Raw genomic sequence first — 21,868 nt, 5'->3', positions numbered from 1 at the left:
GGGTTGGCGGCCCGTGCCTATTTAAGGGCTGGGAGAGGTTTGCCGGGGGGGAGAGAGAGAAAAGGAAAGAGAAGTTGTGAATAAAGTCCTGAATAAAACTGCTGCAAGAAGAGCTCCGGTGTTGCGTCTTCCTTGCTGGACGAGGAGTATGCGACAAGGGGCAGAGGGTTAGCTTAGGGTTAGAGCACCCATCTAGACACAAGACCACAGGGAAAAAATTTTCTTTTTTTTTTTTTTTTTTTTTAGTTTTTCGAGACAGGGTTTCTCTGTGGTTTTGGAGCCTGTCCTGGAACTAGCTCTTGTAGACCAGGCTGGCCTCGAACCCAGAGATCCGCCTGGCTCTGCCTCCTGAGTGCTGGGATTAAAGGCGTGCGCCACCACCGCCTGGCTTTCTTTTAAGCCTTTTTAATTTTTCTTAATTTACTTTATGTCCTCTACTTGTCTATGTACTGTTTGTGCCTTGTGCCAGCTCCTTCTGGAACTGGAGATGAAGATGGCTGTGAGCTGCCATGTGGGTATTGGGACTCCAGCTCTGGTCTTCTGGGAGAGTAGCCAGTGCTCCTCACTGCTAAGCCATCGATCTCTCCAGTCCACAAAAAACAAACTGAGAATATATACGAGTGGTGGTACATGCCTTTAATTCCAGCACTTGGAAGGCAGGGGCAGGAAGATCTCTGAATTCAAGGCCAGCCTGATCTAGAGAGTAAGACAGCCATGGTTACACAGAGAAACCCTGTCTTGACAAAAACAACAAAAAGCAAAACTGAATACCGGTGTGGTGTCTTTAAACAGTTTTTGTTTTATCACAAGAACACATGAGCCGGGCAGTGGTGGCGCACGCCTTTAATCCCAGCACTTGGGAGGCAGAGGCAGGTGGATCTCTGTGAGTTCGAGACCAGCCTGGTCTACAAAGAGAGTTCCAGGACAGGCTCCAAAGCTACAGAGAAACCCTGTCTCGAAAAACCAAAAAAAAAAAAAAAAAAAAAAAAAAAAAACACATGACACTGGTTTGTCTGATTCTGTGCCTGAGGAAAGCTGTCAGAGGAAGCCCGCAAGGCACACAGCTGGTAGATCCTCCAGAGGTGAATGCAGGCTGCTGGCTTGGCACCCGAGCACCTTCCCAGCATCTGCCTCAGCAGGAAGAAGCTCCTCCTGACATTGTACTGTAATATACGGGCAGCAGGAAGAAGCTCCTCCTGATATTATGTAATATACGGGCAGCCCCAAGGCTGCCATCGGAGCAAGATGTGAGCCCTGGAGGAGGCTCCTAGGATGCCCAGCACTGGATTAACAGCCTAAGCGCTGACAGACCCCACACGCAGTGACAGCTCCATTCCCAAGTCTTGTCAACAACAGGGTTTACTTTTAATGTGGCAAGAGATCCCCAGGAGGCACTCGTCGTCTTGGCTCCTGGCACCAGGACCCAGCAGCTTCCAGGAAACAGCTTTTTTACAGGACAGATGATGTGCTGACCTGGTCCCCAAGTGGGGTGGGCCTCTAGGTGCCCGGGTCAGGGGAAGTCATTGTAGGGCAAGCGGAAGGGGTAGAGCGGAGTGTATCTTGAATCCTGCCAGAGCAGCTTGTCCTCCAGGAAGGCGATGGAGGGCAGGGTGAGGACCAGAGTCTCGTGTTTGAGCATGCTGTACACATTCAGGCCTGGGATGTGAGTGCACAGTCAGGGTGTGGCTGTCCTCTAGTTCAGACCAAGTCCCTCTTATCTGAAGCCTGAGCCCCTGCCCTCCTCTAGGGTATACTGCTAGTCTTTAGATCCCACTGAAAAAGGAACTGAGGAACTACCTGCCTTTACATCAGCCCAGTATTTGTGACCCCCCTATGCCACATTCCAATGAGGGGAACCCGGGAAGTGGATGAACGTACTGTATCACTGGAAGACCAGGATCAGCAGGCACCGTGAGGAGGAAAAGAAAAGGACAGGGAAACCAGCTCTCACCCAGGTGCTCATGCTTGCCCCCTGCAGGCTATGTGTGGAAGAGACTTTAGCAGACAATGACCTCCCAGGGCTTCTTTCAGTTGGGGCAGCTGAAGGATGGAGGAGTGGCACAGGAGGCCCTGGGCCCTGGCTTCCACCCCAGCACCAAAACTAAATGGTAAATTCTTAGGCATGACAGTCGGCCATGGTGTGACTGTACCGGGTTTGAACTGCCCAAGAATAATAGTGGAATCTGTGCTAGTTTGCTCCAAGGTTCCCAGGTGAGGGCTCGTGGGGTGAGGGCTGGGCCCATCACTCACCAACTGCAGGGATCAAATTGAAGCTCTTGAGCCTGGAGGTGGCTGCCACAACATTCTTGGGCATCTCTTCATGTGTCCTGGAACACATGGATGCTAAGAAGGTAAGTCTGGCAAGGAAGAACAAAAGAGACTTGGCCTCTACTTCCCCACCCTGCCCTGTGCCCTCACAAGTCTACAAGGAGCACGGAACTCCCCCAGTGGCGGTACTGGGCCAGCTCTGTCAGGTACTGAGGGTCTGCAGTGGGCAGTTCCAGAGAATCCACGATGTGAAGGTCATCCTATGGAGAGAGAGAGAATTTTAGGCTCTGTCCTAGGCCCACCAGGTGCCAGCTGTTTTCCCGCCCAGCTGTACTGGACCATACCTGCATCAGCTTGACAGTCAAGGCCACCTTGAGGCCCAGTGCCCTCACTTTCATGGGCAACATGTAGTAGTAACTTGTAGGGCCCCGGGGACCATGGGCTACGCCTCCTGCGGGGACAGTGTGGCATGTGAACAGGTGCTGGTCACTGCTGGGCTGGGAGGTCAGAAATCAGCCTGATGCCTGAGACAGTGGTGGAGTGGGCAATAAACAGGAGCTGGAGGAGCTGGGAAGGACAAGAAAGACTGGAGAGTGGGGAGGAGGGCCTGTGGATATGCACGAAGACAGTCATCCAACTCTAGTACAAGAAACTGAAGGAGAGTAAGAGTTCAATACCAGGACCAGCTTGGGATACACAGCAAGACCCAGTCTCAAAAGAAAAGAATACACGACCACATCACCAAAGGAGATGAGGGCTGCAGCTCAGAGGGCTGCCTAGTGTGCACACAACCACCCCCAGCACTGCGCCAACAGTGGTGCAGGGCTCTCAGATCTCTGCGCCTCATGCTCAGCATGCTTGAGTCCAGTGTCACCTGTCCCAGTGGGCTAAGAAGCTGGGGACTCAGGTATCCCTTGTCATAGCAGTTGTGGACACCTGCAAGGAAAAGGTCATCTGGGACTCCCTCCCAACTGGGCCCCACTCACCTCCCCGCCATATGGGGGAACGGATGCTGCCATGCCGGGCACGGCCACTGCCTTTCTGTTGCCAGGGCTTGCGGCCACCACCACTCACCTCAGCCCTGGTCTTGGTCTTAGCATAGCTCTGTGAGTACAAGAGCGGGGTGAGGTTCAGACAAATGGCAGCAAAGACTGTCTTAGGGAGGGAACGGGGGAGGAAAGGGACCTTGTTCACAGAGCACCTGACGTTTCTGTGTGCTAGCTTGCTGGGCTGAGAGCCAGGCCTCCCCACACAGCCCAGACTCTGTATGTTCAGTTTCCCTCCTCAGCTGAGGCAGTGCTGCGATTACAGGCTCGGACCATCACATCTGACTCCCTTGTTGACTCCTGAATGTTCTCGGCACAAAACTCTTTCCTCTCACTGACAAAGTGGTAATACTAGGCTGTGTGGTTCTTTCCAGAGTATTCGGGCATGCCGTCCCCACTAACCTCACTCCAGCTGCACTGCCTGTCAGGTTAGTCAGACTATAGGTAGAGTACATAAATGTCCCTTTATGGCTGGAGCATGGCTCAGCAGTAGAGTACCTGTCTAGAAACTCTAATAAGGGACTGATGACGTAGCAAGTGAGGCGGTGGTGACTTATTAACAGAGCAACTGCCCACCCAACCTTTGAGACTCTAGGTCCATCACCCAGTACACAGCACCAAGGACCTCTCTCTGGAAAGGTGATACGCGCCTAGTCTAACTAGTGATTCTGTTCACCTCTCCCACTAGCCTGAGTCCTTGGGGCAGGGGTCTGCTGCGCTGCAGACCCGCTAACGTAACACCCACAATGATATGACCTGAGAAGTGACCTCCTCTGAATGGCACAGGCAGACAAGGCCTGAGCCGGGCTGTTTCCAGAGAGCACACTCGCACAACTCTGAGCCCAGTGGGCTCTGCCCAGGACACTCACGATTCTCTTGAAGTTCTTCTGCCAGATGGCAACCTGGTGCAGAACATCCAGCCTGGAAAAAGGGAAGGGAGACCTAAGAGGGACACCCCAATTGAGACTCTCCCACACCTGCACCCCAGTAGAGGAATCCTGGCCCTTCCTTTGGGTGTTCAGGACTCTATGTCTTCCACTCTGTGATAACCACAGCTGACACCGCCTCAACTCAAGCCCATCTATGTACCATGGAGCCCAGTCAGGCTTGGTGGCTACGCCTCACCCCCTGGTACTCAAGAGGCTAAGGCAACAAGATGGAAAGCTAAAGGCCTGGCTGTGCTTGATGGTAAGACTCCATCTCCCGCTGCGCAGTGGTGGCGCACGCCTTTAATCCCGGCACTCGGGAGGCAGAGGCAGGTGGATCTCTGTGAGTTAGAGGCCAGCCTGGTCTACAGAGCGAGTTCCAGGACAGGCTCCAAAGCTACAAAAACAACAACAAAGAAACAAGAAGAGTGGAGCTGAACATCAGAACCTCTGTACCTGCTCTCTCACTGAAATGCTCTCATCTTGGCTGGATCCAGCAGGCTCAAGAGGCCTAGGTCCAAGTCCTAGCACCCAAAACAGCTTACAACTGATTTTAACTCCAGTCCTGACCCCTTCCTTCTTTGGGCTTCTGAGGGCATTGCACACATGTGGTCCACATACACATTCAGAGAAACACTATATATAAAATAAAAAATCTCAATTTTTTGTTTTGTTTTCAAGACAGCGTTTCTCTGTGTAGTTCTGGCTGTCCTGAAACTCCCTTTGTAGCCTAGGCTGGCCTGCAACTCACAGAGATCCACCTGCCGCTGCCTCCTGAGTGCTGGGATTAAAGGCATGCACCACCACCACCCAGCTCAAATATTTTTTTTTTTGTTTTTGTTTTTCGAGACAGGGTTTCTCTGTAGCTTTGGTGCCTGTCCCGGAACTAGCTCTTGTAGACCAGGCTGACCTCGAACTCACAGAGATCCGCCTGCCTCTGCCTCCCGAGTGCTGGAATTAAAGGCGTGTGCCACCACCGCCCAGCTCAAATATTTTTTCTTTTTTTTCTTTTTTAAAAGTAGATTTTGTAAAATTTTATTTATTTCATGTGTATTGGTGTTTTTGCCTGTATGTATGTCTGTGTGAGGGTGTCAGGTCCCCTGGAACTGGAGTTACAGACAGTTGTGAGCCACTATCTGGGTGCTGGGAATTGAACCCCGGCCCTCTGGAAGAGCAACCAGTGTTCCTAACCACTGAGTCATCTCTCTAGCCCCTCAAATATATATATATTTTTTTTCCCGAGACAGGGTTTCTCTGTAGCTTTGGAGCCTGTCCTGGAACTAGCTCTTGTAGTCCAGGCTGGCCTCGAACTCACAGAGATCCGCCTGCCTCTGCCTCCCAAGTGCCTCAAATATTTTTTAAGCAAACAAAAGCAACATATAATACAGAACTCTGAAATACAGGTGAGATTTACTGGCATTATAGATGTCTCTGTGTGTGTGCATGCATGGTCAGAGGACAATCCTAGGTATTGGTCTTCTTGTTTGCTGATGTTACTGCCAGGCTACTTGGCCCTGGAGCTTCTGGGCACACTCCTGGTCTCCCTTCCCTATCTGAGCAGGAGTGCTGGATTACACACATATTCCACCACACCTGACTTCGTGTGGGTTCTAAGGGTTAAACTCGGACTCATGTGCAGGTGCTTTGCCTACTGACCCGGCTCCGCAGCCCTGTAGGAAGCCTGGTAAGTCACTAAGTATCCATCACTGACTGTGTTTCCAGCCACATGCTACTAGTGTCCACTGAGGGCAATGTGGTGGGAAGAGCAACCTGTGGGCAACTGATACAGCTCAGTGGATAGAGGCACTTGCAGCGAAGCCAGACACACGATGAAAAGAGAAAATCAGTTCCCATAAGTTGTCCCCTCAGTGCCACACATGCACTGTGGCACACATGTCTGTCGTCCCCCCAAAAAAGGGAAAAAAAAATGAAAAGCCCCAAGTTTATCATTGAGATGGTAGGACGTGGTAGGACGTTGCAGCCTGGCCTGACAGTACACACCTTTAATCCCAGCACTAGGGAGGCAGACAGGAGGGTCTCTGGGTTCACGGTCATCTTGGTCTACCTGGTGAATTCCAGGACAGCCAGGAGAATATACAGAGACCCAGGAAAACAACAACAAAAGAAGCCAGTGGTGGGGGAGGCAGCTCTTCCTACAGTATCTCACCTAGATACTTCTCTATGATCTTAAGATTTACTTTATACATGCATGTGTTTCCTGCCTGCATATATACATATATATGTACATCACATGATTGTTTGCCTGACATGCACATATCCAGGAGTGAGCACTGCTTCAAACTACAGTTAGACGGTGCAAAAATTCTGTTTCAGCCTTTCCCGTGCTGGTATTACAGGCACATGCCAACAAGTCCGGCCTTTCTTCGAGACATGGATCCTCTGTAGTACTGGCTGTCCTGGAGCTCGATCTGTTGACCAGGCTGGCCTCAAACTCACAGAGATTCCCCTGCCTCTGCCTCTCGAATGCTGGATTAAAGGCGTGCACCACCACCACCCGACTAAGTCTGGCCTCCTTCTCAGCCATTTTCGAAAACGTTAATTCATGTCAACGATACTTCGCATTTTTATTTTTACTTATGGTGTCACATAGCTCAGGCTGGCCCGGGACTCACCCTGACTATTAATTTCTCTATACTCCTATCTCTACCTCCACAGTGCTGGGATTAGAGGTGTGGGTTCCTATGACAGCTGTGTAGAATAGTGGAAGAGAGCCCAGGGCCTCGTGCCCAGCTGGAGCACTTGCTGCTCTAAAGTCAATGTTTCTAGAGAACTTCGTGTGTGCAAAATTAATCTACCCAGTCATCACCCCACTTCCTGAGTTCTGAGAAAAGGGGGACCCAGCACCAGAGAGTACGGCAGGATGTAACAGCTCAAGGTGTTTGTTGGGTTATGTACGTCCTTTGTCCTCCCGCCCTGTGGCAGTTAAACCGAGGCAAAGCCCTCCCACGGCAGCCTGCACTCACCGGGGCGCCGTGGCAAACACATCCGGGTGCAGCTCCGCCAGGCCGACCCGCTCCTGCTCGAAGCCACGCAGCGACTCGACCCAGGCCTGCACGGGGCGCCGGTGCGCTGGGACCCGGAGCTCGCACTTGCGCAACACGGGACTAAGGAGACCTGTGGGTCGGGGAATGAGTGAACACGGGTCAGGAACAAAAATCAACACTTCCGCTGCATCCTCCCAACTCTGTGCCAAGCTGTGATCCCGGTCGCCTCACCCGCGCTATCCCCCGGCTCCGAGCTCTCGGCTGGCCGTGCCGAGTGCTCCGCTAGAGAGGTGAGGACCTGGAAAACGAGGGGCGTTTATTTAGAAGTGCTCCCTGAGAGTTCACAACCTTGGACCTCCGACCCTGACCTCAGCTGGGTGCCCTACCCGGGAGCCAGAGGGTCGATGCCAGGCCTGCGAAGCGGCCCGAAACAATCGCAGCATCGCGGGTCAAATACCGGAGCGGAGATCCCGAGCCCCCAGGAGGCTCGCGGCCAGTGCTGATGACGTCAGGCTGCGCCGCCAGACGTCACGAATGCGACTCCGTGGCCCTCGGCTCTAGAACGCGCAGTTTTGCTGATGCCCGCGAGCGCCTCTGACGCCAGAAGCCCCGCCCCTCCGGAGCGCGGCGCTGGGAGTTAACCAATGAGGTTCACGTGAATGTTAATCTTTTGACTGACTTTGGACAAGACTTCCTGCCACGCCCCTTAGTTTTCGACTACAACTTTTTCAGCTTCTAACTTAACCCCGTCTTACCGTTGTTGGTATAAACTGGTGTTTGTCTTTCAGAGTCAGGCTCACTATGTAGCCCAGGGTGGCCTCGAACTCAGAGAGCCACCTGATTTTGCTTCCTAAATGCTGAGATTAAAGATGTGTGCCAGACTGGGTGTAGTGTTGCACGCCTTTAATCCAGGCAGATCTTTGTGAGTTCGAGGCCAGCCGGTCTGTGTCGTGAATTCCAGGACAGTGAGAATGAGAAAATTAGACAAAATAAAATTTCTGGAAAATTAGACAAAAAAAAAAAAAAAAAAAAAAGAGCGTGTGGGGCCGGGTGGTGGTGGCGTAGGCCTTTAATCCCAGCACTCGGGAGGCAGAGGCAGGCGGATCTCTGTGAGTTCGAAGCCAACCTGGTCTACAAGAGCTAGTTCCAGGACAGGAACCAAAAAAAGCTACAGAGAAACCCTGTCTCAAAAATCAAAAAAAAAAAAAAAAAAAAAAAGAGCGTGTGCCTCGACATCTACGTCTATTATTTCCTTTTCCAAGTACATTTTAACTTTTTAAATTTCTTTTTTGGGGGGTATGTGTGTGTAGGTCAGGATTACTAAGGGAATTGGAGTTTTCTACCTTGTGGATTGAACTCAGGTCCCTTGGTTTGGCAGCAAGACACCTAACCTGTTGAGCTATCTGGAAAGCATCTTCTCCCCCACCCCCCCTTAAACAAGGCTCCTCTGTGTAGCCCAGGCCAACCTTGAGTTGAGAGTCTAGCTCTCTCAGTTTCTGTAGCACTGGATTTTATATGCCTACCCTGCACCTTTTGGGTGTGATAGGGTCTGACGTTGCCCAGGCTGACCTTGAATTCTGGGTAGTCAAGGATAACCGGGAGCTCCTGATTCTCTTGCCTCCACCTCTAGTGTCTCCTCTTTCCAAACCTAAAGACTCCAGTCAGAAAGCTTTCAGTATTTCTTTTTCCTTCTTTTTTTTTTTTAAATTAGTTTTTATTTTATGTGTGTGGGTGTTTTGCTTGCAAGTATGTCAGTATTTGTTTGGTTGTTACCCTTGAAGGCTAGAAGAGGGTATCAGATCCACTGGATCTGAAGCTATGATATGGACATCTCTGTCATGTGGGTGCTGGGAACTGAACCCAGGTCCTCTAAAAGAAGCCAATGCTCTTAACTGCTGAGCCATCCCTTTCGCCCACTTTCAGTATTTCTTAGGCCTACTTAGATTCCAGGGCTCCCCCGATATCTAATCCTGCCCCTCCACCTTCCAGGACTCTCCCACGACAGAAACAAGTCACTGCATGAACAGATCTGTATCACTTCACTAAGATCCTCTCCAAGCTTATGGTATTAGCTCTGTTCCGCACTTGACCTGCAGAGGGCGCTAAGAGCTCACACATGGCTCACTGCCAGCCACTGGAGGTCTGGACAGAACTTAGAACTGGGACAAGTGATCTCTGGGCCAAACACCTTTCTATCTCCTGAATAATGGGGAAATGCTGAGACTTTAGTGAAATGAGGGATACCAAGGGTGGAATTCTTTTTTTTTAATCTTTTTATCTTTTCTTTTCTTTTTTTTTTTTGCTCTTTTTCCATGATATTTATTGAGCTCTACATTTTTCTCTGCTACACTCCTTGCCTCTCCCCTCCCCCCTTCAGCCTTCTCCCAAGGTCCCCATGCTCCCAATTTACTCAGGAGATCTTGTCTTTTTATACTTAGTGTCCGCATGGTTGTCTAAGTTTTCTGGGATTGTGGTTTGTAGGCTGGCTTTCTTTGTTTTATGTTTAAAAACCACCTATGAGTGAGTACATGTGATAATTGTCTTTCTGTGTCTGGGTTACCTCACTCAAAATAATGTTTTCTAGTTCCATCCATTTTCCTGCAAAATTCAAGCTGTCCTTATTTTTTTCTGCTGTGTAGTACTCCATTGTGTAAATGTACCACATTTTCCTTATCCATTCTTCGATCAAGGGGCATTTAGGTTGTTTCCAGGTTCTGGCTATGACAAACAAAGCTGCTATGAACATAGTTGAGCACATGTCTTTGTGGCACTATTGAACATCCTTTGTTCAATCCTAAAAGTGTTATTATTGGGTCTTGAGGAAGGTTGTTTCCTAATTTTCTGAGAAATTGCCACACTGACATCCAAAGGGGTTGTACAAGCTTGCATTCCCACCAGCAATGCAGAAGTGTTCCCTTTTCCCCACAACCTCTCCAGCATAAGTTGTCATCAGTGTTTTTGATCTTGGCCATTCTTACAGGTATAAGATGGAATCTCAGAGTTGTTTTGATTTGCATTTCTCTGATGACTAAGGATGTTGAACATTTCCTTAAGTGTCTTTCAGCCATTTTAGATTCCTTTGTTGAGAGTTCTTTGTTTAGGTCTGTACTCTATATTTTTTATTGGATTATGTGATCTTTTGGTGTCCAATTTCTTGAGTTCTTTGTATATTTTGGAGACCAGACCTTATAATACTTAGAGGCCTTGTGATCAGAGACAAAAGATCAAGGCAGAGGCAGGTAGATCTCAGTGTGTTCAAGCCACCTTGGTCTACTTACCGAGTTCCAACCCAGTCAGGGTTACACACAGAGACTCTGTCTCAAACAATACAAAACAAAGCAAAACCCCCAAATTCGACCACACACATAACAAAAGTTAAAAAACAAACAAATAAGAACAAACGAGAGCCAGGACACATTAGTGGGGCAACCTTTGGAGAACTTAATTATTGAGCTAAATACGTGGCGGTTTGTGGTTGTTCTTTCTGTATCTATTATTAATTTATTTCTTAGGAGACTGGTTTCATGTAGCTGGCCTGGAGCTCACTATGTAGCTGAGATCAACTGTGCACTGATCTTCTGTCTTCCCCTCCCCAGGACTGGAAGGGCTGTCTTGGGTTACTGTGCCCTGTGTATGTGGTACTGAGGCTGGACTCTAGGGCCTCCTGCTTGTTAGGCACGCACCCTACCCAGGCTCATTGATATATTTAATGGACATTCCTAGGATATACTATTAAATTTCCTAATTGACTATTACGCAATGGTGGGCTACTATGCATGGTGTCCTTGACTCAAACCCTAGCACTACAAAGAGAAGAATGATTGGTTCTAGCCAAGGAGTTTGGTGTGTGTGTGTGTGTATGCACGTGCATGTGCACACATGTGTATGCCAAACAGCACATGTGGAGGTAGGAGGACAACCTTGGTTTGTTAGTTCTTTCCTTCCACCATGTAGGTTCTAGGGATCAAACTCAGGCTGTGAGATTTGGCAGAAAGCTCCTTTATCCATTGAGCCATTTCATTGGCCCCGGAACCCAGTGTTTTTGGGGTTTGCTTTTATTGTTACTTTTTTGGGTTTGGGACATACGTGTGGGTGGAAATCAAAACCCAACTTGTGGGAATTGGTTCTCTCCCTCTATCACAGGGGAACTAGGTCTTGAACTCAGATGTCAAACTTGGCAGTAAGCACCTGTATTTGTGGAGCCCTCTTGACAGCCTGAATCCAGGTTTTTGCATGTGCAAAAACTGAGTATCACTATGTAAGCTCTGGCTGTCCTGGAACTCACTATGTAAACCAGGCTGGCCTCGAACTCACAGAGATCCGCCTGTGTCTGCCTCCCAAGTGCTGGGATTAAAGGTGTGCGCCACCGGCCCAACTCTTCACCTTGGTTTTTGAGGCATGATTTCTCACTGAATCTGGAGCTGTTGGGTTCAGCAAGGCTGACTGGCTAGTGAGCCTGAGGCTCTCCTTGTCTCGGCCTGCCCAATGCTGGGACTACAAGCATTATCACTGCACCTGGCTTTTACTATTATTATTATTTATTTTTATTGAGCTATACATTTTTCTCCACTCCCCTTCTTTCCTCCCCCCCCCACCCTCTCTCATGACCCCAATGCTCCCAATTTACTCAAGAGATCTTGTCTTTTTCTCCTTCCTATGTAGATCCATGTATGTCTCTCTTAGGGTCCTCTTTGTTATCTAGGTTCTCTGGGGTTGTGGACTATAGGTTGGCTTTTCTTTGCTTTATGTCTAGAAGCCACTTACGAGTGAGTTCATAGTATATTTGTCTTTCTGGGTCTGGGTTACCTCACTCAATATGGTTTTTTCTAGATTCATCTATTTGTCTGCAAATTTCAAGATGCCATTTTTTTTAACCGCTGTAGTACTCTTATGTAAATGTACCACATCTTCTTTATGCATCCGGCTTGTTATGTGGGTGTTGGGATCTGAACTCAGGTCCTCACGCCTGCACAGCAAGCATTTTACTGCCTGAGCTACCTCCCAGTTTCTCAGTCCTTTTTTTTTTTTTTTTTTTTTTTTTTTTGGTTTTTCGAGACAGGGTTTCTCTGTGGTTTTGGAGCCTGTCCTGGAACTAGTTCTTGTAGACCAGGCTGGTCTCAAACTCACAGAGATCCGCCTGCCTCTGCCTCCCAAGTGCTGGGATTAAAGGCGAGCGCCACCACCGCTCTCAGTCCTTTTCATTTTTTATTTTTTTAATATTTATTTATTTATTATGTATACAATATTCTGTCTGTATGCCTGATGGCCAGAAGAGGGCGCCAGACCTCTTTACAGATGGTTGCGAGCCACCATGTGGTTGCTGGGAATTGAACTCAGGACCTTTGGAAGAGCAGGCAATGCTCTTAACCACTGAGCCATCTCTCCAGCCCCATTTTTTTTTTTTTTTCATTTTTGAGACAGGGTTTCTCCGTAGCTTTTTGGTTCCTGTCCTGGAACTAGCTATTGTAGACCAGGCTGGCCTCGAACTCACAGAGATCCACCTGCCTCTGCCTCCCGAGTGCTGGGATTAAAGGCGTGTGCCACCCGTCAGTCCTTTTTAATGTCTACTTTGAGACAGAGCTTTGCAAAGTTTAAGTCTCTCAGGCTGGCCTCGTGCTTACTATACAGCCCAGGCTGGCCTCTTGATTGTATTGCTCCTGTGTCACCTGCTGGTATAACTGAGATTGCAGACCTGTGCCACCATACCCTATGCCCACATTTTCTTTTTTTTTTTTCTTTTTTTTTTTTTTTTTTTTTTTTTTTTGGTTTTTCAAGACAGGGTTTCTCTGTAGTTTTGGAGCCTGTCCTGGAACTAGCTCTGTAGACCAGGCTGGTCTCGAACTCACAGAGATCCGCCTGCCTCTGCCTCCCAAGTGCTGGGATTAAAGGCGTGCACCACCACCGCCCGGCCCACGTTTTCTTTATTAATTCATCTGTCAAAGGACACCTCAGTTGACATCATATACTGGCTTCCATAAATATGAAAGTAACCTGAAGAAACAGCTCAGTTGGCACAGTGCTTGTAGCTTAGTTGGTAGAGTACTTGTGGGTCAGTTGATGTAGTGCTCATAGCTCAGTTGGCATAGTGCTTATAGTTCGTTGCTAGAGTGCCTACCTAGCATACACGAAGGCTCTAGGTTCAATGCCCGGCACTGTATAAACTGGGTGAGATGCAAGCCTGGTAATTCCAGAGGTGGAGGAAAGATGACCAGACCTGGCTTATAGTGAATCCCAGGCCAGGCTTGGCTACATGACACCTTGTTCCCCCATCCCCAGAAAAAAAAAAAAAAAAAAGGATACCAGCAAATGGCTCAGGGGGTAAAGGCACTTGCTATACCAGCCTGACAAACAGCCATCAGAAACCACATAAAAATGGAAGGAGAAGCTGGGAGGTGGTGGCGCACGCCTTTAATCCCAGCACTCTGAAGGCAGAGGCAGGCGGATCTCTGTGAGTTTGAGGTCAGCCTGGTCTACGAAGTGAGTTCCAGGACAGGTTCTAAAGCTACATAGAGAAATCCTGTCATGGAGCTGGAGAGATGGCTCAGTGGTTAAGAGCACTGTCTGTTCTTCCAGAGGTTCTGAGTTCAATTCCCAGGAACTACATGATGGCTCACAACCATCTGTAATGAGATCTAGCGCCCTCTTCTGGCGTGCGGGCATACATGGAGGCAGAATGTTGTATACATAATAAATAAATCTTAAAAAAAAAAAAAAAAGAAAAAAGAAATCCTGTCTTGAAAAAAAAAGTGCATTTTAGGATAAGGAATAAAAATAAATAGACGTTGAAGTTCGGAGATCTCCTTGGCACAGCCAGCTGTCTTTGGTTGCTCATGTACCCAGTGTGAGATAGCAGAGTCATATGTTAATGCTATTTTTAGTGTTTTGAGGAACCTTCCCTCTGTTTTCCATAGAAGCCCTGCTCCTTTGCATTTTCCCCACTGGTGAGTTCCCCTTTCTCTGCATCCTCAGCAGCTCCCTTGATCTCTAAAGTCTTCTCCTCAGGCCCCGCTATCTGAGGAGTGATGCTTTCCGCTTGTGGTTTAGATTTGCATCTGACTACCGACAGTGAGCACACTTTCAGATAGTTTTTTTGCCAACTTATCTTGTGGTTTTTATTTTGTTTTATGTATTTTTAGTTTCTTTTCTTCTTTTCTTCCTGTGTAGACCAGTCTGGTCTCAGACTCAGTGATCTGTCTGCCTCTGCCTCCCAAGTGCTGGGATTAAAGGTGTGCACTACCAACACCCAGCTCTAAAAATGTTTTTCAAAAAGCTTTTTAAGTCTTCATTTTGTGGGATTTCACTTGTTTTGTATGTTTCTCTCTCTCTCTCTCTCTCACTTACTCTCTCTCTCTGTCTCTCTGTCTCTCTCTCTCTCTCTGTAGTTAGTTATCTGTCTGTCTGTCTGTTTGGACAGTCTCTTGTTAAGCTCAGGTTGGCTTTGAACTCCCAAGGCTCCTGCCTTTGCTTCCCTAGTCCTGGGATACAGTCATGTACTAGCATGTCTGGCTTGTTTTGTGTGTTCATTGGTTATTTGCACACCTTGTTATAACTTAGAAAAAGTGGTGTGAGAGGGAAAGACTCCATGCAACAGAACTCACATGGAGGGGATTTTTTATTGGGGGAAAGGAAGTAAAAAAAAAAAGTGAAGGGGAGGTGCTTCTGGGGACAGGAGAGGCAGAGGAGAAGAAAAGAGAAAGAGAGACAGACAGACAGACAGACAGACAGACAGACAGACCGAGAATGGGAGAGAGATGGGAGATGGCAGGGTCCTTTTAGAAGTGAGCACAATGAATGTGCACAGGAGGTGCTCTAAGCGGCTATAACTGAGGATGTAGCCTGTTAGAACCACAAGGGCGGGCCAGATGCCTGAATACTAACACACCTGATAAAGAACACTACTGCACAAGTACAAAAGGAACTGTCTGCAACGGTGCCCACCTGTCACCCCACCACTTGGTAGACAGAGGCAGGAGCATTGCCTCAAGTCCCAGGTCAGCACGGTGTCGATAATGAGTACTATGTCCCCCTGACCTGAAGCCTGAAAACCTGTCTCAAAAACCAGAAACAAAGGCAGGTAAGAAGGCTCAACAGGTCCAGGAGCTAGCTGCTAAGCCTGATTATCTGAACTTGATCCCTTAGACTCATGAGATAGGAAGGAAAGAACCGACTCTTGCAGGTTGTCCTCTGACCTCCAAGTGTGCACTTTGGCATGTTGCCCCCCCATACATAAACAAATAAAGAACAGACACAAAAAAAAAAATAGAAAGAACATGAATTGGGCTGGAAAGATGGCTCAGAGGTTAAGAGCACTGGCTGCACTTCCAAAGGTCCTGAGTTCAATTCCCAGCAACCACATGATGGCTCACAACCATCTGTAATGAGATCTGGTGCCCTCTTCTGGCCTGCAGGGACATATGCAGGCAGACCACGGTATACTTAATAAAATAAATTAAAAAAAGAAAAAAGAAAAAAAAAAAAGAAAAAGAAAAACCAAACAAAGATTTAAAAAAAGAAAGAAAGAAAGAACATGAATTCAGAATGCGGGAAGCCCTGCCCTGGGCTTCAAGCCCAGCACCGCAGCGATAAAATGAAAACTCTCATTCTTTTCTAGTGTGCTCACGATTGCACTACAAACAGCCACGAGTCTCTCCTCCCAAACCACTGTATGAACCATGTGTGTGGTTGTGTAGGTGTGTACCTTCAGATGCACTTGTGTGTTTAGAGGTGTGCACACACAGTGGTGTGTGGAGGCAGAGGTTGACATCCAGTGTCTTCCTCAGTCACCCCCCAGTTTATTTGTTTATATTTGAGACAGGATTTCACATAAATGCTCATGTATATACATCAAGTCAGACCACACACACACACACATATACATACATACACACACATACATACACACATACACACACATATACACACATACACACACACACACACCATACAGATAAATGTATGCAATGAAATAAAGACAGGTGTGATGGCACAGGTCTGCATGGCATTCCCCTCAAAGGCAAAAGGCAGACCAATTTCTTTTTCTTTTTCTTTTGGTTTTCAAGACAGGGTTTCTCTGTGTAGCTTTGGAGTCTGTCCTGGAACTCACTCTGTAGACCAGGCTAGCCTCAAACTCACAGAGATCTGCCTGTCTCTGCCTCCTGAGTGTTGGGATTAAAGGAGTGTGCCCCCACTGCCTGGCTGGCAGGCCAATTTCTATGAGTCAGAGGACAGCTTTCCTTCCACCATGTTGGTCTGGGACTCTAACTTAGGTCATGCTTTGGTGATAAGCACCTCACTCAAATGAACTTTGACACAATAACCCTAAAGTCTTTCAAAACAATTCTTTTTTCTGTATAGCCCTGGCTGTCCTGGAACTCACTCTTTAGACCAGGCTGCCCTAGAACTCACAGAAATCTGTCTGCCTCTGCTTTATAAGTCCTGGGATTAAAGTTGCGCTACCATGTCCAGCCTGACGTCCTATACAAAGGGACAAATGGGGCTGGGGAAGGCGGAAGCTGTTACTTGTTGGCTGGGGGCCTCTACAAAAGTGGCAAGCTTGAGCTTGTTTTTTTTATTTTAATGTGTTTATGCATGGTGACATGTGTGTGGGTACTTGAAAGTATGTGTGGGTGGGTGGGCGGGGTGTATGCCTGTGGATGCAGAGTTGGCTCTTGTACCTTAGAGAGGCAGGATCTGTCCATCAAGGCCAGAGCTCCTGAATAGGTCTAATCTCCCCGACCAGCATGCTCTGGGAATGAATGCTCTGTCGCTGTTTTCTGAGGTCTCCATGCCCACTTCACGTTCAGGTGGGTCCTGGGGGTTCAAATCAGGTTCTCACCTTTGCTTGGCACTCTACTCTGAGTCATAGCCCCAGCCCCTGGCTTCCTAATCTACACCAGGTGCCCTCACAAAGCCTCCCCTGCTGAGCCTCGCTGAGACCGGAGTCCTCCCTCCCCTCTCTCCCCACTCTGAACCTTTCTTTCCCTCAAGGACTCCACAAACTCTCAAGATCACTCAGGGCTCCTTGCTGCAACCCCAGGGCTCTCTGCCCTTACCTCTTCCCACTTTCTAGCCCATTATCCAGTGCTGAAGCCGCACCTACCTCTGCCATTAACATTCCGACCTCACTGTTTACACTGGTCATGAGTTCCTTCCACCTGGAGCAGTTCCACGCCAAATCTCGCTAATGGACAGAAATCCCTTCCCTTCCTGCTACGCCCTCATTGGCACCCATACTTCATTTCTCTCCATTTCCATTACGTTTTATCCAATGATGTCTTGAATTTCTTTTTTTCTTTTTTCTTTTTTTTGGTCGATTTGATGTTTTTTTGTTTGCTTGTTTGTTTTTGTTTTTGGTCTTTCAAGGCAGAGTTTGGTACCTGTCCTGGAACTCCCTCTGTAGACCAGGCTGGCCTCAAACTCACAGAGATCTGCCTGTCTCTGTCTCCCGAGTGCTGGGATTAAAGGTGTGCACCACCACTGCCTGGCTGATTTGATGTTTTTTAATATTAAATATGCTTAGTTGGGGTTTTTTTGTTGTTGTTTTTGTTTCTGTTTTTTGTTTGTTTTGTTTTGAGACAGTGGTCTCTATTCCTGTCTGTTCTGGAACTTTCTATGTAGACCAGGCCTCCTTAGAACTCACAGAGATTCTCCTACCTCTGTCTTCTGAGTGGTGGGATTAGAGGTATGTGTCAGGAGAACAGACAGGAATTTTCTGTGTAACAGTCCTGGTTGTCCTAGAACTCAGAGATTGGGCTTCCTCTGTGTCCCAGCGCGGGGATTAAAGGCATGCACCACCACTGGCTCCACTGCCCTATTCCTTGTTCCTTTTTCTTTTTTCTTTTTTTTTTTTTTGTGGGTTTTTTTTTTTTCTGCCACTAGGAAATTAGCTTCTCCAAGATGGGGGATTTTGTTTCTTCTAAGACTGTGCCCGTTGGTGGGTAAGGCAGGTGCATGGCATCCATTGGTGCTCAGTACAGAACAAGGATGGTGATGCACACCTGTAACCACAAGCTTGTGGCTTAGGAGATGAAGACAGGAGGATGAGAAGTTCCAGGCCTGGCCTAGAACCCTGGCTACCCAGTGAGTTTGAGGCCGGCCAGGACTACCTGAGACGTCTCAAAACACCAAAATAAGGGCCAGGAAGATGGCTCGGAGTGTTAGGGAGCCTAGCGAGCAAGTTAGGTCACTGGAGTTTGATCCCTGTGACCCACATGGAGAAGGAAAGGAACAGCGCTGCGAGGCATCCTCTGAGCTCTGCACCTGCACAGTGACACACACACATCAAGTGATAAATACATTCAGAACAGAACAAAATGAGAAATGCCACTTACAAAGATGTTGATAATACTGGGCCAGAGTGGTTCCCACCTTTAATTCCATCTCTCAGGAGGCTGAGTTCTGGAGTCTGTGAGTTCTCTGTGAGTTCAAGGCCAGCCTGGTCTACAAAGCCAGCTCCTGGACAGCCAGGACTGTTACACAGAGAAACCCTGTCTTGGAAAACCAAAGCAAACCAGATGAAGATGCGATGATAAAATAGCGAGTGTTGCGGATGTGTCCTAGCTGGCAGAGTGCAGGCCTTGCGGCATGAGTGAGCACTGAGCTCATCCTCAGCCACAGCTCCATAACTCCAGCATGGATGGGAGTGGAGGCAGGAAGACCAAGAGCTCCAAGCTCTCCTTGGCTATAGTGGTTTTTGTGGCCAACCTGGGCTGCACAAGACCCTGTCTAGGTGTGGTAGCTTATGCCCTTCACACCAACACTTGGGAGCCAGAGGCAGGTGGATCTCCATAAGTTTGAGGCCCGCCTCGTCATATAGAGAGTTCTAGGACAGGTAGGAAACAAAACAGAACAACAACAAAAGCACCAAGCAGCTGGGCGGTGGTGGCGCACGCCTTTAATCCCAGCACTTGGGAGGCAGAGGCAGGCGGATCTCTGTAAGTTCGAGGCCAGCCTGGTCTACAGGGCTAGTTCCAGGACAGGCACCAAAGCTACAGAGAAACCCTGTCTCGAAAAACCAAAAGCACCAAGCATTAAATAGGGGCGGAGGCGATGGTTCTGCAGGTAAAATGCCTGGTCCCAAGTATGAGGACCTGAGTTTCGTTCCCCGGAATCCACGTAAAAAGCCTGGTGTGTTAGTACATGATTGGAATCCCAATGTTGGTAAAGAGTGGAGACAGGAAGATCCCAGGACTCACTAACCAGTCGGCCTAGCAGAACGGATAGATGGATGGATCAATAGATAAACAAACAAAAAACAAGAGGTGGTGAGAGAGAGACTTTCTCAAAGTTTGACCACTTTGGTCCAAGCCTGGTAGAGCAGAAGGGGGTTAAAGGTAGCGACAAGCAGACCCGTCCTGCAGGTGAAAGGCTCAAACACAGATGGCCTCTGTTTAGTGGGTGTGAGCCAGAACCTACTTGACTTCACAGAAAGTATCCATCTGTGTTGTCTGGGGACATCACAGCAATTTAGGGGTGATAGCTGGAAGCTTGAGGCACCCCCCCGCCCCAGGTCTGGTCTCTCCCAGCTCCCTGTATCCTGCCTTCATGAAAACCAGAGATCAGAAATGAGACCCTGGGGAGTTAGGATTAGATAGGAGGGGTGAGTCTGATGGATGAGAGGCAGTTTGGCCTGAAAGCTCCCCTCCCCCATCAACCACAGGGAACACCTGCTGCGGGTTTGATCTGGGCTCTGTCTGTGGGTGACTTGCCAAACCTGGGGAGGAGGAGCTCCCTCAGACCAAGAAGCGAAGTTGGTGGAGGGGGCACTTATTTGCATAATCGTTTCCATTAGCTGCGGTTGTCTGAGCAACTGGCAAGGTTGCTTAAAAGGCTCTTAGCTTTCGGGAAGCCAGGTGTTCCGTGATGGCAAGATGATGTGGCGGGTATAGGCGCTTGCCTGCCAGCCGGTGACCCATTGGTGGAAAGAGAACAAACTCCAGCCAAGTTGTTCTGTGGTACAAGTGCCCACACACATAGGAAAACCACATAAATAAAATTTGAAAATACATTAATTTTTTTATTATTATTTTGAGACAGGGTCTCATTGTGTAGTTCTGGCTGTTTTGGAAGTCACTATATAGCCATAGCCCAGGCTGGCCTCGAACCCACAGAGATAACTTTGCTTCTGCTTCCTAAGTGTAGGAATTAAAGGTGTGCACCAGCACGCTCAGTTTCTGCCTTTCTGTTTTTTCCTCTTCAATTTTTGAGGCAAGGTCTGAACATGAACTCTGTAGGTAGCCCAGGCTGGCCTCAGCCTCCTCAGTCCTGGGATCCCAGAGTGCCAGCCATTCTCAGTTCCCACTGTTTTTGTGTAATGACAGCGGGGCCTTACTGGAAACCATGTCCCTGCTTCCCCCACTGCCCACGCCTCGATGGGATTGAACAAAAATCCCACCCTTTCTAGTCTCCCGGGTCCAAGAACACATCTGGCGCAGACGTGGCAGACTGATCTCCACCCAGACCTTTCCCTCCATCCACTCTTCAGTTGAAAATGGGCACTAAGCCCATGGCTGGCTGAGAGAGGCGTCTTCAGCCCTGGAGCCGCCAAGACCGACATCTGGAAGGTTTCTCTGCAGCCCCGGGCCTGTCTCCCCAAGCTGGGACTGGGATGACCCAGTAGAGAGTCATCTCCAGCCAATTCCTCCCACTGAAAAAAACAGAAAGCAGGGGCAGGAGGGCTGGGCGCTGCACAAAAGATGGAAAACAGGCTCAGGCCTCATGATTTGGAGGAGTTCGTGATAGCTGAGCCTGGGATGGGACTTTAGAAGTCATGTGATTCCCAACATGTGGCGTACTGGGAGAATGCCCAACAAAAGTGACTTATGGAAGCCTTTGTCTTGGATCCCAGCAGGGATCTTTTTCTTGGATCTGTAGTGGTGGGTAAGGCACCATGGCAGGGGCTTGAGGAAGCTACAGTCAGGGAGCAGACAGGAGAGCTACATGCTCAGCTTGGTTTCTTTTTATTCAGTTCAGGGTCTTAGCCAAATGATGGCGACACCAACATTTGGAGCAGGTCTTCCCGCCTCAATTAATCCAGCCTGAAACCTCACAGCCAAGCCCAGAGGTTTGTCTCCTGAGTGATCCTAGGTTCCTGTCAAACTGACAATCAAGATTAACCACCAGCTGGGGGGTGCGCACCTTAAACCCCAGCGCTGGGAAGCAGAGGCAGGCCCATCTCTAAGCGTTCAAGCCCAACTTGGTCTCCACATACTTTGTAACAGTTTCCTCTGAGATTGAAACAGTCTGTCTTGCAGGAAGCACCATAAGTGGGAAGGTAAACAACTCACAACAGCTTCAGGAAGTCCCTGAAACTGATCAGATTCACCAGGCCCCTCCTTTCCAGGTAATAAAAGCTCAGCCAAAGTGAAACTGACCTGCAAAGAAGATTTGAGGTCAGAACAGCCGCAGGGGAGACGCAGAAACCATCCCAGCTGCTTGGAAGAGGTTTAGATCACCTGGACACCCAGAAAGGACACTCTCCAGTCTGTGCAGCTGCCTGCCGGCTGTGCAGTGTGCTCCAGGTTCCCAGCTGTGTGAGCTGGGGTGGGCCTTGATGATGCAGCTGTCATTTGGAGTCATTTCTGTTCCTGTAAGTAACCCCTCACCCATATGCCTCTAAATATCC

At 48.6% G+C, this 21,868-nt stretch overlaps 1 protein-coding gene across 1 annotated transcript; it reads right to left on the bottom strand.

Annotated features, from left to right (window-relative positions):
- Positions 1-648: 648 nt before the first annotated feature.
- Mrpl4 (mitochondrial ribosomal protein L4) lies at positions 649-7,813 on the bottom strand. Its single transcript, XM_057767368.1, has 9 exons — positions 7,632-7,813; positions 7,477-7,543; positions 7,225-7,375; positions 4,184-4,235; positions 3,255-3,372; positions 2,613-2,719; positions 2,419-2,528; positions 2,251-2,327; positions 649-1,656 (listed from the first exon to the last, which is right to left on the bottom strand). The coding sequence occupies exons 1-9, from the start codon at positions 7,686-7,688 to the stop codon at positions 1,511-1,513; spliced, it is 885 nt and encodes a 294-aa protein (XP_057623351.1). The 5' UTR covers positions 7,689-7,813; the 3' UTR covers positions 649-1,510.
- Positions 7,814-21,868: the final 14,055 nt, after the last annotated feature.

The sequence above is a fragment of the Chionomys nivalis genome, chromosome 4 (assembly GCF_950005125.1).
Source record: "Chionomys nivalis chromosome 4, mChiNiv1.1, whole genome shotgun sequence".
Lineage (NCBI taxonomy): Eukaryota > Metazoa > Chordata > Mammalia > Rodentia > Cricetidae > Chionomys > Chionomys nivalis.
This window is presented reverse-complemented; position numbering and strand designations above follow the sequence as displayed.

Coding starts and splice junctions, on each gene's coding strand:
- Mrpl4 (XM_057767368.1), bottom strand. CDS start 7,688: ATGCTGCGATTGTTTCGGGCCGCTTCGCAGGCCTGGCATCGACCCTCT. Junction 7,376..7,476: donor GGAGCCGGGGGATAGCGCGG/GTGAGGCGACCG, acceptor CCCGACCCACAG/GTCTCCTTAGTCCCGTGTTG. Junction 4,236..7,224: donor GTGTTTGCCACGGCGCCCCG/GTGAGTGCAGGC, acceptor CCCTTTTTCCAG/GCTGGATGTTCTGCACCAGG.